Source organism: Rhipicephalus microplus, chromosome 3 (genome assembly GCF_043290135.1).
Source record: "Rhipicephalus microplus isolate Deutch F79 chromosome 3, USDA_Rmic, whole genome shotgun sequence".
NCBI lineage: Eukaryota > Metazoa > Arthropoda > Arachnida > Ixodida > Ixodidae > Rhipicephalus > Rhipicephalus microplus.
The window spans coordinates 24,341,668-24,358,662 of NC_134702.1; the positions used below are offsets into that span (position 1 = coordinate 24,341,668).

The 16,995-nt window shown below is 42.0% G+C and overlaps 2 protein-coding genes across 5 annotated transcripts; one reads left to right on the plus strand and one right to left on the minus strand.

The window, feature by feature from the left end:
• The first annotated feature begins 1,151 nt into the window (after positions 1–1,151).
• On the plus strand, positions 1,152–1,475 carry LOC119163348 (uncharacterized). The gene has a single exon (XM_037415331.2). It carries the CDS (start codon positions 1,152–1,154, stop codon positions 1,473–1,475), a length of 324 nt encoding a protein of 107 aa, XP_037271228.2.
• Positions 1,476–5,524: 4,049 nt separating this feature from the next.
• On the minus strand, positions 5,525–16,836 carry LOC119180335 (sin3 histone deacetylase corepressor complex component SDS3). Of its 4 annotated transcripts, none has more exons than XM_037431525.2 (11): positions 16,566–16,836; positions 15,028–15,097; positions 12,953–13,100; positions 12,229–12,385; positions 10,695–10,730; positions 8,364–8,459; positions 7,857–7,918; positions 6,890–6,923; positions 6,712–6,796; positions 6,562–6,646; positions 5,525–5,720 (listed from the first exon to the last, which is right to left on the minus strand). In XM_037431525.2, the coding sequence occupies exons 1-11, from the start codon at positions 16,690–16,692 to the stop codon at positions 5,622–5,624; spliced, it is 999 nt and encodes a 332-aa protein (XP_037287422.1). In that variant the 5' UTR covers positions 16,693–16,836; the 3' UTR covers positions 5,525–5,621. The 4 variants fall into 4 exon arrangements, with proteins under 4 accessions (XP_037287422.1, XP_037287417.1, XP_037287438.1 ...); XM_037431520.2 differs by having other exon boundaries at positions 8,364–8,483; XM_037431541.2 differs by lacking the exon at positions 10,695–10,730.
• Positions 16,837–16,995: the final 159 nt, after the last annotated feature.

A 16,995-nucleotide genomic window follows, 5' to 3' on the forward strand; every position in this document is an offset into this window, starting at 1 on the left:
CTGCGAAAGCTACCTTTGAATGCCGCTAATGCGATCATAATAACGGATTCCCTGTCAGTACGTACGTCGATTACGGCGTCAACAAAATCGATGGCCTTAAAGACGCTCCTTATGCTAGTTCCTCCTCAGCTGCAGCTACTGAAATTAGTATGGGTACCCGGTCATTGCGGCTTAGAAGTAAATGAAATCGCCGACTCTCTAGCGCGAGCAGCATTGGAAGGGCCAGTACTATCAGTCCTTCCCGAAGTGGCCACTATAACGGCGACAAGATACAGAAAGCTTGCGCTCAGTGCAGACGCTATGGAAGCAATATTGTCAACACCAGAATTTACTCACTTAAGATTTCCATGGAAAAGTCATTGGTGTCCTACAAAACAGTTGGAAACCATAATAACCAGATTTCGATGTCGTGTCCCCCCGTTAAATTTCTATTCACATAGGGCTGGTCTGGCGATATCACCACTATGCAACTTTTGTTCAGAATTGGAAACAATAGAGCGCTATTTTTTATCATGTCGCCGATACAAATTGCTCAGGAAAACATTCTTAGCCCTCCCATACGCTAGCCTGGGGTTGAATTTCATTATAGAAAACATACTTTCCTTTGGTGCTTACGATCTGGGCTTCAGCCACGAGAACGTTTTCTACGCAGTTTGCAAGTACCTGAATGAAAGTAAAAGAATTAAGCTTTTAATTGCGTGATTTTTAATCATGCAAAAAAAATAATTCCAACGAACACAAGAGCATTGTTTAACCATGCTGATTCTTATTCAAAGTAATGAATAATTGTCTTATCTGCACGAGTGACAAGCAACTATTGCACTCCTTTCATTCTGATTAGGGTGTCTTTTCTTTTTTCTCTTTTTTCTGGTGGGTGGTTTCGATATTAAAAAAAAACCTATTTAATTAAGTCATCGATTCTTGGACAATCCCCCGGAGTGGGTACGAGCCATGTCTGTGGATTCATCATCATCATCATCAAGTGTGATGGGGTAGTCTACGCATGCAGGTGGAATGACAATGCAGTCGTCACAGTTTCTTCTAACCACCTCAGCCGCGAGCCTGTTGGAAGTGCGAAACGCTTCTCACGACGCTCAAACAAAAAGGTGGACATTCCTCAACCATATTTGATAAAAAAATACAATGAGGGCATGGGCGGAGTAGATGTGATGGACCGCCTCCTCGGAAGCTATCGACCGAGACTGAGGAGCAAGAAATGGTGGTGGAACCTTTTCAGCAATGGTTTGAACATGGCTGTCGTCGCAGGATGGCTCCTCCACTGCGAACTTCACAAGGGTAGTGATGCCGCCATGACGCACATCGCCTTTTGGCGGGACGTCACCCTGTCCTTGCTGCAGCTCAAGCAGAAACTCACTGCAAGACCTGGACCCCGGGTTCATCCGAGACATGAGGACAGAAAAACTGATGGCCACTACATCATCTCAACGACTCGGGGAAGGTGCGCGGAATGCTAGAAGAATACAACGAATCAGTGCCAGCAGTGCAAAAAGCGGCTGCACATGCTTTGCCACTTGCCACGGTTTGCGATTTGCTCACTGTAGTACAGCCAGTAGTATGAAAGAAGAAATTTTCGTAAAGTGTTGTTATGAATATTTATACTTTTCAGAGACATCGTATGACGCTAAATATTATTCTTCAGTCATCCTGAATAAGGAAACCCGACTGAAAAGCCAATAAAAGTTGTTCCAAAGAAAATGTGTGTTTTGCATATGGGAAATGCCAACATTCCAAAAATGGAACATGCGAAAAAACATGCTTAGTCATTGTGAATATGGCTGTATTTTTGATCATAGGTAATTTAGAAGGCCAATGCAAATTATCAACATAAATTTTAGTTTGTTTTTTACCGCTCCATAGTGCGGCGTTTAAAAGTTTAACTTGTGCCACCAAGCCTATCACTTATGTTGTCCACACACAATGCAGCAGGCAACCCATGAGGTTAGCAATCATACAAACTTGCAATTATTCTTTAAAGCTTTGCAAACAGCAGCAATAAACTTCTTTGCCACAGCGCTTGAAACTGGAATGAGCAACTGCCTCAATATCTATTGCTGAGCTAGATACATTGATATCCAGAAACTTGGAAAGCCGCAGCACCTTCACTGAAACGGGTTGCCCACGCACATCTCCTGTTGACTTTATTTTTCTTTGTTGTTTTCCATGCACCTTTTATATATAAAATTTCACCAATTTACTGCTATTCTCGTGCTTTCATTCCATGCATACTCCAGTGCTTTTGTGGTATTCACAATTACTGCAAATACTGCGTAGCAAACTGTGCACAGTGCTAACTTTAAGCCAGCCCTCTTTTTATCAATATTTTGCCATTGCCTTACGAGCTATACAGTATACTCTCAGTAAAGGGAACCTGAAAGTACCGGGAAAATATGTTCCATTCAACAGGAGTTCCGTTTACTGAGAGGTAAACCAAGCATTGCAGAGGCAATAGTTCCTTTAAGCAGTAGCTCCGTTTAACAGATTTCAGTCTACTGTATATCTTTCATATGAAAAGGCTGCTTGAATGGCTGTCTCAGTAAATATGTTTATTTACTATTTTTTCGTTCGAAATGTCTTCCCAAACAAAGCATCTGTTGTAATCTAGACCAACAAAGCAGAGTTTGAAGATTGACTTGGCTTGGGTTTCATTACTATATAGGAATAGTGCACGGCACTAATAAATTGTTTTCTAATCCAGATGTATGTGTGGTGTTACATACAAAATATATGCAATTAACTTTTCCAGGAACTATAGATTGCTATAGATTGCACGTAGCATGGTTCCACCTTCAATTCCATGATGTGCTGCCATTATTTGCCTTCCTCTAGTGCCTTTTATCTTAAGGTGCCATTGCCATGTCAAGTAATGCAGCTATTCCAAGTTGAAGCGTGTGATAACACCTATAGAAGGTAGTCAGCAAGTGCTGGTAAAGTACCTGTGTCCTAGTTTGCGTGTTGTCCAAATATGTTGTTGCCTTGATCTGACTTATCCTTTGTATCAGTGCCACACACGTAAACATGTGAACTGTCTGTATCGAGAGACAATAAACTAGATATGTTGGAGAGGTTCTCGGCATGCTTATTTTTATGGTTAAAAAAGTTTTTATCTTATGTTTTCAGAAGTTCACCAATCATTATGAATTGAAGTAGTGTCAATTTTCTAGCACCCAATGAGACTGATTTGCTGTGCCACATTATCAGCTTGACGACACCTGGTACACTTATTGAATTATCTGTATTCGACTTAAATATACATATTCAACTACCTAATATATATATATATATATATATATATATATATATATATATATATATATATGGCACAAATGAAATCATTCATTGCTATTATCGAAATTTGAAAGTTTACTTGTGCAAGGTTTATTGCAGCAATTAACATTCATAAAAAAATAATTTTTATAATTGGGGCTCCTAGGGTTTGCGAACTGATGCCTGGAATGTTACATACAATATTGCTTCTCCCAGTCACTCTCCCGGCACAATATGCAGAGACGGAGAGGAGACTTTATGCATGTATTACGTTTCATTCGGAGATGAAATCTGGCTGAATCGCTGGAAAAGGCTTGCGATCAACCTAGACTTGAGAATAAGCAGGCCGTGGTGAAAATTTAGGGTTGAGAAAGCTTCAATGGAAAACACAGTTTCTAAGCTTAACACTTTGCCATCTTGAAGGTTACACAACTTGACACATCTTGATAAAATATTACAATTGATCTCAATGTGTGGCACTTCAGGTTGTCTAGATTACTGAAGTGTAATGATGCATGCCCAGAACTTGCTTTGCCGAGGAAGGGTGTTGCCAGAAATTTTTTTTCGAGGGTTTCAACCATACCAAACACATTGAACCATGTTTGTGTCTATGTCTGTATGTGTGGATCTGTATATAACATGTGCAAAATTAAAAACTTTTGGGTGTTTTAAGCTCCTAACCACACCTTCCCACTTGGTACAGCACTGTTGTTGATATCGACCTTACCTGGCTCCTGCTCCCCCCCCCCCCCCCTCGTGCTCCTTTCTACATGAAAGCCTCTTGGACAACCCCTGTTACTGATTCGTACTGGTGTCACTGCCGTTGGTTGTTTATGAAAAATCGAAGTCGTCTGTGAGTGAAAATTTGAGATCTAGATGCAAATAAATACAGATAAACTTGCTTATAACGAACTTCCGTATTATGAATTTTTTGATAGAACAACGTTTTTATTTCCTAATGTGCATTTGCACGTGTATTTGCGACCTCTATGTAACAAAGTAACAGTGGGAGACATCCTTGACATAACAAATTTTCACCATGGATTCTAGGAATTTTACCCTGGACTTCGTAATTTTGGCCCGAGCATGCTTCTTCCGCGGTTGCCCCGCCGCGGACAAAGCGCGGGGCGGTGGGGACTCCCACACGAGAGCGAGCACTCATTATTGCATGTGTGGCGGGCAGGCAGGCCTGCATCAGTGATGTTCCGTGCAGGGAATTTTCCCTTTTTCAAGGAATTTTCGCCTGTCATTTTGGCCGAAGGGAAAAGGGGAATCTGTGATATTGCAGGGAATTTAAGGAATAGTTAAAATTCTCCTATGACCACCAATAATTAGCGGTCACAGCGTGCTTTCACCTGCTCTAGTAGGCTCTGGCACATGCACCACGCAAGCATAGCCTTGGAAATTTGTTTCTGATATTTACACGGAGCAAATTCTAGTTCACTATTGGCGTTAGACTTGAAGCCCACAATGTGCAATGTACTCACAGAATACAAAATAATAAAGTCATGCTTTTGGTGAGCGGCAGTGGAGGGGCTAGGCACGATTTCTAAAGTCGCCAGTACGTTAGACACGTGTAAGTATAGTAGGTGTGTGCGTGGATGGGTGAGAAAATAGTACTGTTATGTAGGAAAATATGCTGTAAATTTCATGAACGTTTGCAAGGAAAAATCCCCGAAGTAAGGAATTTCCGTGTCTCTGAATGGTAATTCTTTGACGTAGTACGGAAACACTGCAGGAGTCCTAGAACTTTTTCTAAACAGCAATAAATCTTGTGTCAACTTTGAAATTTTTTATCACAACAATGGTTTACCTTTTTGTGCCTGTCCGGACACGTGAAATGGCTAGTTTGACCTCCATCAACTCCCCCTGCCCCGAATCTTTTCTACTCAGCAAATAGGAAAGCTACACCTCTGAAAGCATCTATGATGCCACTGTAACGAAAGTCTGAGCAAGAGCATCACGTTTCTTTTCAGCCAATCCATGGTGTGCGACATAAAAAGAAATTATTTCAAAGAGACACGCAGGAGGATGTGTGTGACCAGTTAGTACTAAGATAAGTAACAAGTTATGTGACTGGGCCATTGGTGTGAATAGTACATGATGTATTGCATAACAGGCGCTTGTCTTCATTCGTCGCTCCTTTTCTCTTCTCTGTTGTGCAAAGTGCACATTGAAATGAATCGAGCTCTGTTGCTAATGTTGGCATCTGCAAAAAAGACTGACACGGTGACAGTGATTTCTTAAAATGGCAATGTACACTGGTGTTTTATTTTTTGAAATAGGTAAACATATGTGCTATGTACATGAATTTCCATCTGCACCTACACATGATGTCAGCATGCAGACTTCCTTCGCAAGATGACCTTTCCTTTCAGAAGCTGAGACAGATGAATCTTGACCTTGCCGCTGTCGCTTGTTTTCTTCACCCAAAACTGCGCAGTAGAAAGAAAGGAAGCAGTTGGAAGTTAGCATTCCATCCTTTAGTCTTACCGGCTATGCCGTTTCTTTTACAGTGATGCATTGTACCAGTTTAAGCACATGGTCAGTTAATTACAGCAAACGTTCGAGCAGAGCACGGGAATAAAAATAGTACTACCAAAAAAAATTAGAATGAAATATATACGTGCTACAATATAAAAAAACTACCACAAAACAAGCTAAGTAGTGCAGCCTATGCAGCATAGAAACTCTCAATGTTACTACACTTTAGCTGTTCATGTGCAGTAAAGCAATTTTTTTTCTTCAGCATCTAGGGCACAAATCAAAAGGTGTGCACTTCATGAACCCTATGCTGGAGTATATATTTATTTTGCGCAAACTCTATACTGCTCCATCAAACTGCAGGCTGTGTTTATGTATAGTAATAGATAGTATTCACAATAATTAGTTTATTCACAATTAATTTATTCACAATAATGTAGTCAAACCTCGTCAGAGCGAAGTCATGTCCCTCCCCCTGAAAATGCCAACCATGCATCAACATACAGCGTAAAGTATGTAAAATAACATTCTCCTAGATATAAAACAATGCATTTTGTACTATGATTTCCCTAAACAAAGCTGTTGTTTCGGGGGAAGAGAGCACAATCCATGCTGTCTGAAGTCCTTAATGTCACATGAAAACTCGTTGCACTACTGCCAGTGTACGAGCTAAGGCGTATGCAGTGTTTTGGGCAATTAGTCGAAATTAAGTGATGCTAGACTATAGCACATCGTACGAGACAAGATAAAGTGAAAGAAATGACCAAAAACCAGCAGTGTGCCACTACTCACTTCTGACGTGCCCACCCCTGAGATGACACCGAAGAAACGGCCCATATCTTTCGAATCCACGCAAACGGATTGGCCCCTTTGGTAGCTGAAACAAAAAAACAGAGACTGCATTGCAGCTTCATGTTGCTGAATCGTGATTCGAGGTCTCACCATTTCCGCTCGTAAAACAATTTGCCGTCCTCTATTCGGGCTTCAATTGCGTGTGAGCCATGGTCCATGTTTCCGTATTCTTCACCTGCGAAAACAGGCAGAAAAAAAAAAGGCAAGATTAGACATGCTAGCCCAAAGGGACAACGCAGCTGAGAAGCTGCTTGATTTCACAACTCACAATCCAGTCTCTTGCTAAGCGATGGAGCCTTTCCCTGAAAGAAAGCATAAAAATCAACAATTTGTGACAAGCAAATCCCAATTGTGTCAACACTCTACTTTGCTGAACCATACTCCCCCCACCCCTGCCAAGAAGCAAGAAAATTTTGCAAACCCTTCAGCGTGCCACTTAAGAAACAAGGCTCACAAAAGAAAAGTAACTGCTACGGCATTGGTAGGATCACGACTTAGTTCTAGAATCACCTCTAGCATCTCTCACCACTGGTTGCCCCGGAGTATGCACATACTAATACAGATAACAGCAGTCTTGTTGGCATAATGCGAGCAATACTGTTGGAAATTAGCTGACATATCTCTTGCCAAGCCACACAAAACCCTGTCAAAGTGATCGTATCTCCCGATACGACTTCTCAAAGAAAAAAAACCAGCCCAGGAGCTGTTCCAACTAGGTACCATGATCAAGAAGCTGTGGGCTTACCCCCAACCCCGTATTACGCTCCACTCAACACTCTGTCTCGACTCGACAGAAAGTCAATGGCAGCGCCGCCCCTCAACGGAAGTGGCTCCGGCACTTCATTGGCATCCCAGAGCAATTCCTGGGAAGTGTAGAGTTTTCTCCTGTCAAGGGGTGAAGCAGCATTTTACTCGATGGAGTGAAGGAGGCGCTCAACAATATGCGAGCTAGTGTAGGACAGGAATGGAGAAATGCTTGACAAGATCTGTTACAATAACGAAGACTTGATAGCATGGATGAATGTGTGTGAAATTAAAGCTGGCTTTCATGATGGAAGGTTTAAATAGACACTTCTTCAGACTGTGTGCATCGTGTAGATGTAGTAGGTGTAACTGGCTGCAACACATCAACTTGAAGGCAGCAATGACACCATCCCAACAGTATTAGGCAGGGTTGTAAGCCAACGGGAAGAAAGTGTGAGGGTAGCATGAAAGAGAGCTATCACTTTGCATACCTTGCTTAAAATCTTTAGGTCGTCAACTATTTCACCATCGTCCAAGAGGAAGTTAAGCTGAGGTGCCAGCGTTAAGGAGCAATACCACATCATAATAGCACTCAATATAGCACACAGTGATTAACTAAGGATGTGTCTGGCCACCACATATTGATAAAAGCAACACTTTATGAAAAACACCCAAAAGAAGAGAAAGTTGTCATCAAGCAATTGATTAGCAGTACAGCAACTGAAAAGTAGCAATTGAGTATAACTGCAGTACAATATTTCTAGCAGTAATTACTCTGCTGTTGAAACCTATACAAACTTTATAGTAATTTAAGTGAAATGATTGTAACGAACATAGCTCACACGATGACTGCATCATGAACAAGTTAAAATCATGGTCACTATGAAACTTTCTCTCGTACAGCTCGTGCTGTAAAAAGCGCGTGACACAGTTGCATCAATTGAAAAACTGGAAAAATAAAACGAAAACATGTCTAATTAAAGTATTTTAAAGGATATTAGGTGAAGTCTTTCGCCTCTTTTCAGGCATTGGAAGCGGATCGTTAGGTCTTCTGCGTAGTTTTCTCGTTGTCACAGATTTCACCTCCATGGAATCTGCGCACCACGGCAAGCTGGAACCTTAAATGAGACAATTTTAGTGCAGCTGGCAAAGAAATGGCAAGCAAGCAGGCAAACAGAAACAAAAGAAAAGCAAAACTCACAATGCAAAATAATTGAAAGCAAAATTCATGCACTACAAAACCGATATAACATGCACTAAATGGTAACAAGAGCATGAAGCTGGATGTCTTGGTAATACATAACTAATCACTGAATGGTGGACTGAATGGTTACAATAGCAGTGGTGCAGTGCTTAGACAAGCACAAGCTCGACAAGCAGAAAGCATACCATTCGGCACTGGCATAACAACTCATTTTCGCTACAGTTTCAACCAGTTAAAATGCCATGCATAGGTAGTCTTGCATAGAGGTGACAGCAGAGAGCTCAATGTTTGTAACAACTTATGGCTTAGCCAACTTGTACTGTGCGTCTTTTGGACAAGGGCAAAGTCTGGTACGCATTCGATATTGATTAAATTTTCTAGAGCTTTTCCGCATCACACGTTTATGGCCAGACAGCAGCAGTCGTCAACGAATCATTATCTTATGTTCGATTCAGCAAATAGAATGCAAACGTTCGAAAACTAAACAAGAATCTAATATGCACTACTGCTTCAGATATCAGCCCAAAGATAACACTGTAACCACCAGAACAAAATGCAGCCCTACTTATCACACTCCAACATACTCCAAAAATTATTATGACAGCAACTGTAGCACCCAAGTTGATGTCCGTTAAAGGGGTACTGACACAAAATTTCGCGGCTGAGATGGCCTGCGAGATCTATTCTCATGAACATGCATACATCATCTGCAAAATATCAACAGCAAATATAGCTTGGAAGGTATTTTAAATTAATTTTGAAGATTGTGCGAGCGATCGACTCTATCGTACTATTGACACCCTCAAAAGGGACTCTTGAAAAAACTCTACTTCCCTCACGTGACCGCGCTGCTGCAAGTTATGACGTCAGAGCCTCCACTTTTTTATTTGGTCGCGTTTGCTCCAGCAGACTATTACTCGGCAGTTGCTCGCGAGTCCGCGGCACAAGGGTTGGAGGTTCCGTGTTTGCCGACGTTGCCACCTCGTTTGCTTTTCGAAAAACCTTGTTGATGCGAGCCGCGGGAAAGTGCGTTACAGTTATGTGTGCTGACATGGTCGAGCGTTGCACCCAGTGGCTTATTGTTTTTGAAACCCAAACTGACACTGCTCAATAATAACGAGCCTGTAATTAACTATCTGTCACATGCCGCAGAAAACGATGTGCCGGGTTATGGCTGACAGACCCCGAGGAACTTACTGGAGCAAAAAAATGCGAGGCCGAAATTTTTGTGTCAGTACTCCTTTATTATTAACATAGTATCCACCCTCCTTTAGAGAAGACTAACCGCATGAACAGTCATTTCTTTTCAGTCAGATGAGAACACATCGCTCGCATATATAAAATGATTCATCAGTGCCCAGAAGTGCCTGATGGATGAGTTCTGTGGCTGTAAGAATTTTCTTTCGTTCTCATAAAAGTAAAGGTCAACCAAAACCACATAATGAATACTTTAGCACAGTGGATTCTAGCATTCAGTTCACCTACATTCACAGCTGTTCACATACATGTAAATATTTAAAATTACTGAGAAAACCACCAGGCTCAAGTTGTACAATTTTGCTTGTAATGTGGCATATATATTGACGGTGCCAAGTTCAGGTGGGCATTTCAAGGAGAATTGTGCAGATACTCAAGGGGCATTGACAATCGCATTGTCTGACACTTGAAATTTTAGAAATTAGTATGTTGCCAGCGCAACCTGGTGACAATACCATTTTATATTTGCCCTAGCTGCGTCTTTCATAGGTTTAAGGGAACACTAGAGGCAAATATTAAGTCAAAGTTTGATGAAATAGTGATCCAAGAACCTCGCATTGTTACTTTTATGCCAAGAAAGTGCTTACTTTCCAATAAAATCATGTTTTACTTATCCAAAACTCGTTAGCACACTTCAAATTATCCGAATTAGTACTGTCTTTCTGACGTCACTGTTGCCGTGCCTAACGTTGCCCGCATTTACTACGCGGTTGCCAACACTAGAAGCAGCAGAACAAAAGTAGCGGGAGTGACAGCAACAACAATGGCCATTGAAACATTTTCTGCTTGCTTGGTTCAACCGGGCACCGCAAGATGGCACCACCTATCCAGCCTAACCAGGCGAAAACAGAACTTTCGAGCCACTCACGCCATTCCCCATAGCAACGCCAGGAGGTTCTTTTTTCTATGGATCAAACAGAAACAGACAAGCAGCATTTTATTACATATTGCAATGCACGGAATGATCTTTTTTTTTACTGTAGCTAGATTGATTACCAGTGATGTATTGTAGTCGGTCGCTCTCACGTCATTGGTGTCATTTTAAAAATGTCCTACTCGTGGTGCATGTGATGTCATTCATTTATTTTATTTCTCGATTAGTAGAGCACTGCTATTCATTACATTAACATTTTAGACATTTGCAAACATTGATATCTCACTCTGACCAAACATTGATATTTCACTCTGACTTAAATCGTTATTTGCCTATAGTGTCCCTTTAAAGTGCACTCATTGGTGTATGACATGACATAATTTTGTTTCAGATCATGTCTTGTTTATCTTCAGATAGATGAACCTAAACCTGCGATCCCAGTGAGTTTTAGATAATGCAACTATTTAGCAGTACAGCAACAACACTTTTGGCTTTTGTGCATCTCTCAGTGAGTCTCTATTTAGTCATGGTTGTGCTAAATGCATGCAAATGTTGTGGTACAGTCGTACAGTATCTGTTATTACTGCATGCGATAATTATGCTTCACTCAAATGCGCATAAGGACATCATGCTGGGGTAATCAACGCTTTTGGTGTGCACATCGGCCAAGTCACCTGCTCGCACGACGATCGCACCGGCCTACATACCAATGGCACTGGCTTTTAAAAGAGCCCTGCAACACCTTTTTTAAGTTACCACTCAACGACCTTACTGCTGTATGTTGCCTACCACCTAACATCCACAAAAGGTTCTCTAGTTTTAATCAGCCCCGTACATCACAATAAACATTCTCATACTAATCAGAGAGCATAGTTCCTATGCACACCAACTAATGCTAACACTTCTCTTTCGATGACCACAAACACTGACTATGCTGGCGTGATTGATAGTGCAAACAGTAGTCGAATGCACAAAGTGTCTTCTAGCTTCATTGAGGTTTCACAATGTTCAGATGCCACTTCAGGTGCAATAAGACCAGGGATGCCGGTTGTGAGCACCCCATAAAGCAACAAGCTACCTCAGCTTGCGCAACCTTTGCAACTGCCACGATTTAGTTGCTGGACTTGCACAGATTGCGTGTGCGTGCCACCTCTAAGCAGGCCATTTAGAGGAAGAGATTCACATTTCACCCTCTCTCTTATTGGACTCACCGCATTCCTTTTTTACTCAGACGCACTCACTGCGTGATTTCTCTCAACCTTGTAGGCTACCTCCAGCACTGTTGCTATTGCAAGAATGACTGGCTCGAATGTCCACAGTAGCCATGGCTACAGGTCGGCAACATTTTTCTAACTCTGTTCAAACAGTGTTGCGGGGTCCATTTCAAGAGCCAAAGTGCATTGTCACAGCTTTTTGAATCATGCCAGGGAGGCTACATTTCTTTTCAGGCAACATGACAATGACACAGTATACATGCCACTGCCATCGCCTAAATGACAATGACACACAGTGCAGGATGCAAGCCTACCTCCAGTGAGCTCGACGGTGCTCCTCTCCGCTTCTATCGCGCGCCGCTTCTCTTCCAGATCCATTATGAGCGATTCACGCAGGTCTATCTTCTTCTCTTCAAATTCACGAACAGCTGCTTTCTTCTCATGCAAGTATTCTCGCTCCACGCGCTCAACCTAAGATGGAGGATTGCAAGAAAACAAAAGAGAACATTGAAGAGCCAAAGAGTAGATCTAACAATAATTGAGACAAAAGTTTATTTTATGCTTAATTTCCAAGACAGGTTCGTACAAGTGTGCTACTTTTTGCACTGGATCCTGTCAAATTGTGGTACGAAGAGACCATACTTGATATAAGGAGTCACTGAATGCACAAAGTAAACCTGAAATTTTCCCCACCTGTACTAGTGCACAACAAATATGTCATTAAGCTAGTACCACATTTTGTGAAAGCGTAACTACGTAAGACTCCATAATAAAAGTGGCATGATTGCGTACAATAACAACAAAAAAGACAGATTACTGCGTTTCTTCTCGCTACTTCAGGAAATAGCTGTTATCAGAAAATGTATCAAGACGTCCCATGTAGAACTTATTAAACTTAGATCGTGCATTATGCAGTACATCCTTCCAATTTTCTGTGCACTATCCTCAGTACTCGGCAGATCAGAAGACAACAATGTCCAAATCCCGGAAAACACTGCTGCTTGACAAAGGGCACGGTGGCGGCAGACACTGACGCACCTCGTGAGACTGGAACACCTCGTTCAGAAAAAGCCGCTCTTGGTAGAGTTGCTCAATCTTGCGCAAGCGTTTGAGGTACTCGGGGTGTGTTTCCTCCTTGAGCTGTGTTAGCTGTTTCTTCAGCATGGCGAGCTTGTCCCTGTACATTCTGAAAGTAAAATCAGGTCGTCCCAGATCAAACAACTGTCGGGTGTTCAAGCTAGGCATTGCATCAGAAGAACCATGTCACTTGTGATTCAAACGACTTTGCTTGTTCGCCTTAAACAGGGCTAAACAGCCCTGCGAACCCACAACTGTACAACAACATGGACAGACAGCACACAGGTAAGAATGGTAGGACGAGTGCTCGTCCTCAGTGCATTTTAAGACTAATGTGCACAAGCGCTTATAAATGGCTAATAAAAAGAATATTCAAGAGATTTTGCCTGATTCGTGAAATAAGGGTAAGAGAAGCTTGGTGTGTGTGCGCCCAATGTACTGATTTTCTTTCTTAATATATCATTGCACAATGCTCTCTCCTAAATGTTTTGCTGCTCAATGGATTTTTATCTGCACACATAGCAGTACAACATTTCAATTGCTACAGGCAACAACGATGGTCACGCATTCACACCCAGGCATGCGCAGGGTTACGACTCAGAAGGGGGCAATAGTTCACTGCGATGAATTTTCAGCTCCTTTGGTGGGGAACCCTGCAGACGCTTTTGCTCGGTCATTAACAAACACGTTATTAATGAATGACAAATGTGCACTGGGAAACGTGATGATCACTAAAAAACAAGCTACATTTGCTAGAAAAATGCAAATGAGCTCAAACAAAATGCAAAAAGTGACAGGAATATTTTACAAGTGAGTTGGCGAAAAAATAAGCCCAAATCTGCTTACTATAAGTGTAACTGGCCACTCCTATTGAGACCAACATTGACATCAAACTCAAATGTATCGCAGGCATTTCCCAACATTCTCATCAACCAAATGTCCTCTTTCGGTATGCCAGAATAAACAACTTTTAAAAAGATCATTGAACATAAATCACCACTTATAAACTCTTTGTTTTCTTTCCAAACTTCACAGAATTTCTTTAGCAATTTATGATGTTAGGGCACAGCACAGCAACAAAGATAAACGCAAATATGCTTCAAGTTCACCACCTAACGAGAACAAAGCAACTTTCGAGGTGAAAAGCAATACATTAATATATAATACAACAACACGGCCTTCTGTGGAATCACTGTACAAATAATCAGGAACAAAAACGGAAAGCGATGCACTCTGTAAAGTAGCTAAGTAGAAAAAACAAGCCCCGCCGCGATGGTCTAGTGGCTAAGGTACTCGGCTGCTGACCCGCAGGGCGCGGGTTCGAATCCCGGCTGCGGCGGCTGCATTTCCGATGGAGGCGGAAATGTTGTAGGCCCGTGTGCTCAGATTTGGGTGCACGTTAAAGAACCCCAGGTGGTCTGAATTTCCGGAGCCCTCCACTACGGCGTCTCTCATAATCATATAGTGGTTTTGGGACGTTAAACCCCACATATCAATCAAATCAAGTAGAAAAAACAATCGCTCCAATGGACAGGGACCCCTATTGGGAATAATGCAGAATATAAAGCTTTGTGATCTTCCCAACATTTTCTTTTTAGGAAACAAAGATTAATTTACATAAAAGCACAACACTTGCTTGGTTGACTTCTCAAATAAAAATAAGCAGATACTATGGAAAAATGGTGCGTTGCATCTGCAAGGTACTACGAGAAGTAAAAAAATACAAAAAAAACCAAACTGACATATTACATTCATTTTAGTCCACGCAAGCGGTTCTTTCGTGCGCGAACAACCAGCTGACGTTACGCACAGCAACGGCAGCGCCGCGCACGGCGTAAAGTGGCCGACAGTAATGTAGATGCTATGACGTCATCAGCCACGCTCGGCATTTGCGCAGCTGTAAAGAAGCTTCACAGTGTCAAACAGCTGCTCACACCGTCTCGCGTGAGTGCGCTGCGCAATAAAACGGTCGCAGTTAGCACGAGAAACCGTCTCAGCGTTACGAATTTTCTCAAGATGGACACATGCGAGCTTACTGCTCCTTGATTTCGGTGCACTCCTCTTCGCGCTGCTTGACCATGTCCGTCTCGCTTGCATCTTCAGTGTCTGCGGAGGGAAAACAACACGAACCACAATTACACGTCGTCACACCACGAAGTGCTCTGCGGGTCAGACACTGCACGAACGTACTGGACCCTAGCATGCTCAGAAGTTAAAGCTGTCGAGTGAGTGCCGCCGAGTCCACTGGGTTATCGGCTCGATTCTACCTGCAGTCAAATGTTTTACACCGAAGCGTTCGCCAAGTCCTAAACACACTGGTCGACGATTGGAAGCGCAACAATGCACACAAAACTATTAGCCGCCGCGCCTTCCACCAACAGCATGAGTTAGAAAAAACGAAAGTTGAAACCATTTCAAAATTTTTCGACATGGCTCCCGCGGCCACGCTTAGACTGCTTTTTTTTTTTCCTTCGAAGTCGAGATGCATCGGCACTCGGTCAGGCCTGCACATGGGTTGCTGTAATCTCGCGTACCCGGGAAGTAAAAGAGAAGGAAGAATAGACGCGCATGAGGGCGGTCCGTATATTTAGTAATATTTTCCATAATATCCGTATAAATAGCCCATTTTCTATATCTGATCGACACTATGTGTTCCGATTCTGGTAGTACCGAGATCACAGGGCCATCAAGTGTGGCTCGAGATAGTGAATCGGCTATTTCATTCAACCGTATGCCACAGTGTCCCGGGACCCAGACTAACTTCAGGAACTTCACATGAGGTGGAACTAATGTTTGTAATGTCGCTAGAGCTCTTGATTGTTCTGAAGCTGTGAGAGTAGTACAGCACCTAACATACCCCTGGAAACCTCAGTGGAGTCAATCTAAAAAGTTAGAAGTTATTTTAACCAAATTTCGATGCCGTGTCCCTCCATTAAACTTTTACTTGCACAGAGCTGGTCTGGCGATATCCCCCCTGTGTCCATTCTGTGAAGAAACGGAAACAATAGAGCATTACTTTATAACATGTAAAAACTATTCATTAATTAGGAAAAGACTTTTAATTGTTCCTTTTCAAGCAGTAGGTTTAAATTTAACTGCAGATAATGTTCTAAGTTTCGGTGCCTTTAGCTTGGGACATTGCCACAGGAGCGTATTCGATGCTGTATGCAATTTCATTCGAGAATCAAAGCGCATGTCATAATAATGCCTGCTTAAATATATTTCTGACGACACTTGTCTAATTTTGAATGAAATTTGCATATTCATTTGATTGTGACCGGGTGAGATAAGCTCGATTGTCTGGTCTACTCAAAATTTCTGTCTTCCACTGTAGTATTACCTCACCTTTTCTCTTCTTGATTCAATCTTCAATTATTTGTTTAGTTTAATATTCCTTTTTAGTTAATTATTATTTTCTATTTCATCATTAGTTTTTTCATTAAGGATAAACCTTTTAATATATCTCATTTAGGATACTTCTAGATTTCATGGCCAATCCCCCATAGTGGGTATGTGCCAGTGCGAAGGGGCAACAACAACAACAACAACGAGGGCGGTCATTTTGTTTACCCACCTTCGTCCGAATCCCTATCGTCGTGATCGAGTAAGTCGTCGCAGTCGATGCTGTTGTCATCGTAGTCGACGTCGTTGCCGCTTTCTTTATGCATGGATGCGAAATCTGCCAGGTCTTGCAGGTACATTACAACGAGATCACTCCGGGTTTCTAGCTATGTTATTGTTTCGCGGATAGAAACAACCCGTTGCGCAAGAGAACTGATATGCACATGAAGACGAGAAAAAATTAGCAAACTCGCCCGAAACGCTGACCGAAGATCCAAGTTCGACCACGGAACGACAACAAATGCTATCATTGGCTGAAGCAAACTGCGGCACGCAAAAGGTCTGGTGACGTCAATAATCTCAATTTTCCGTTATACGTTAATTAATAAAATGTTTCACTTCAAATTATAACTATTTTTAGCTTTTCTAAAATTGATGTTTAA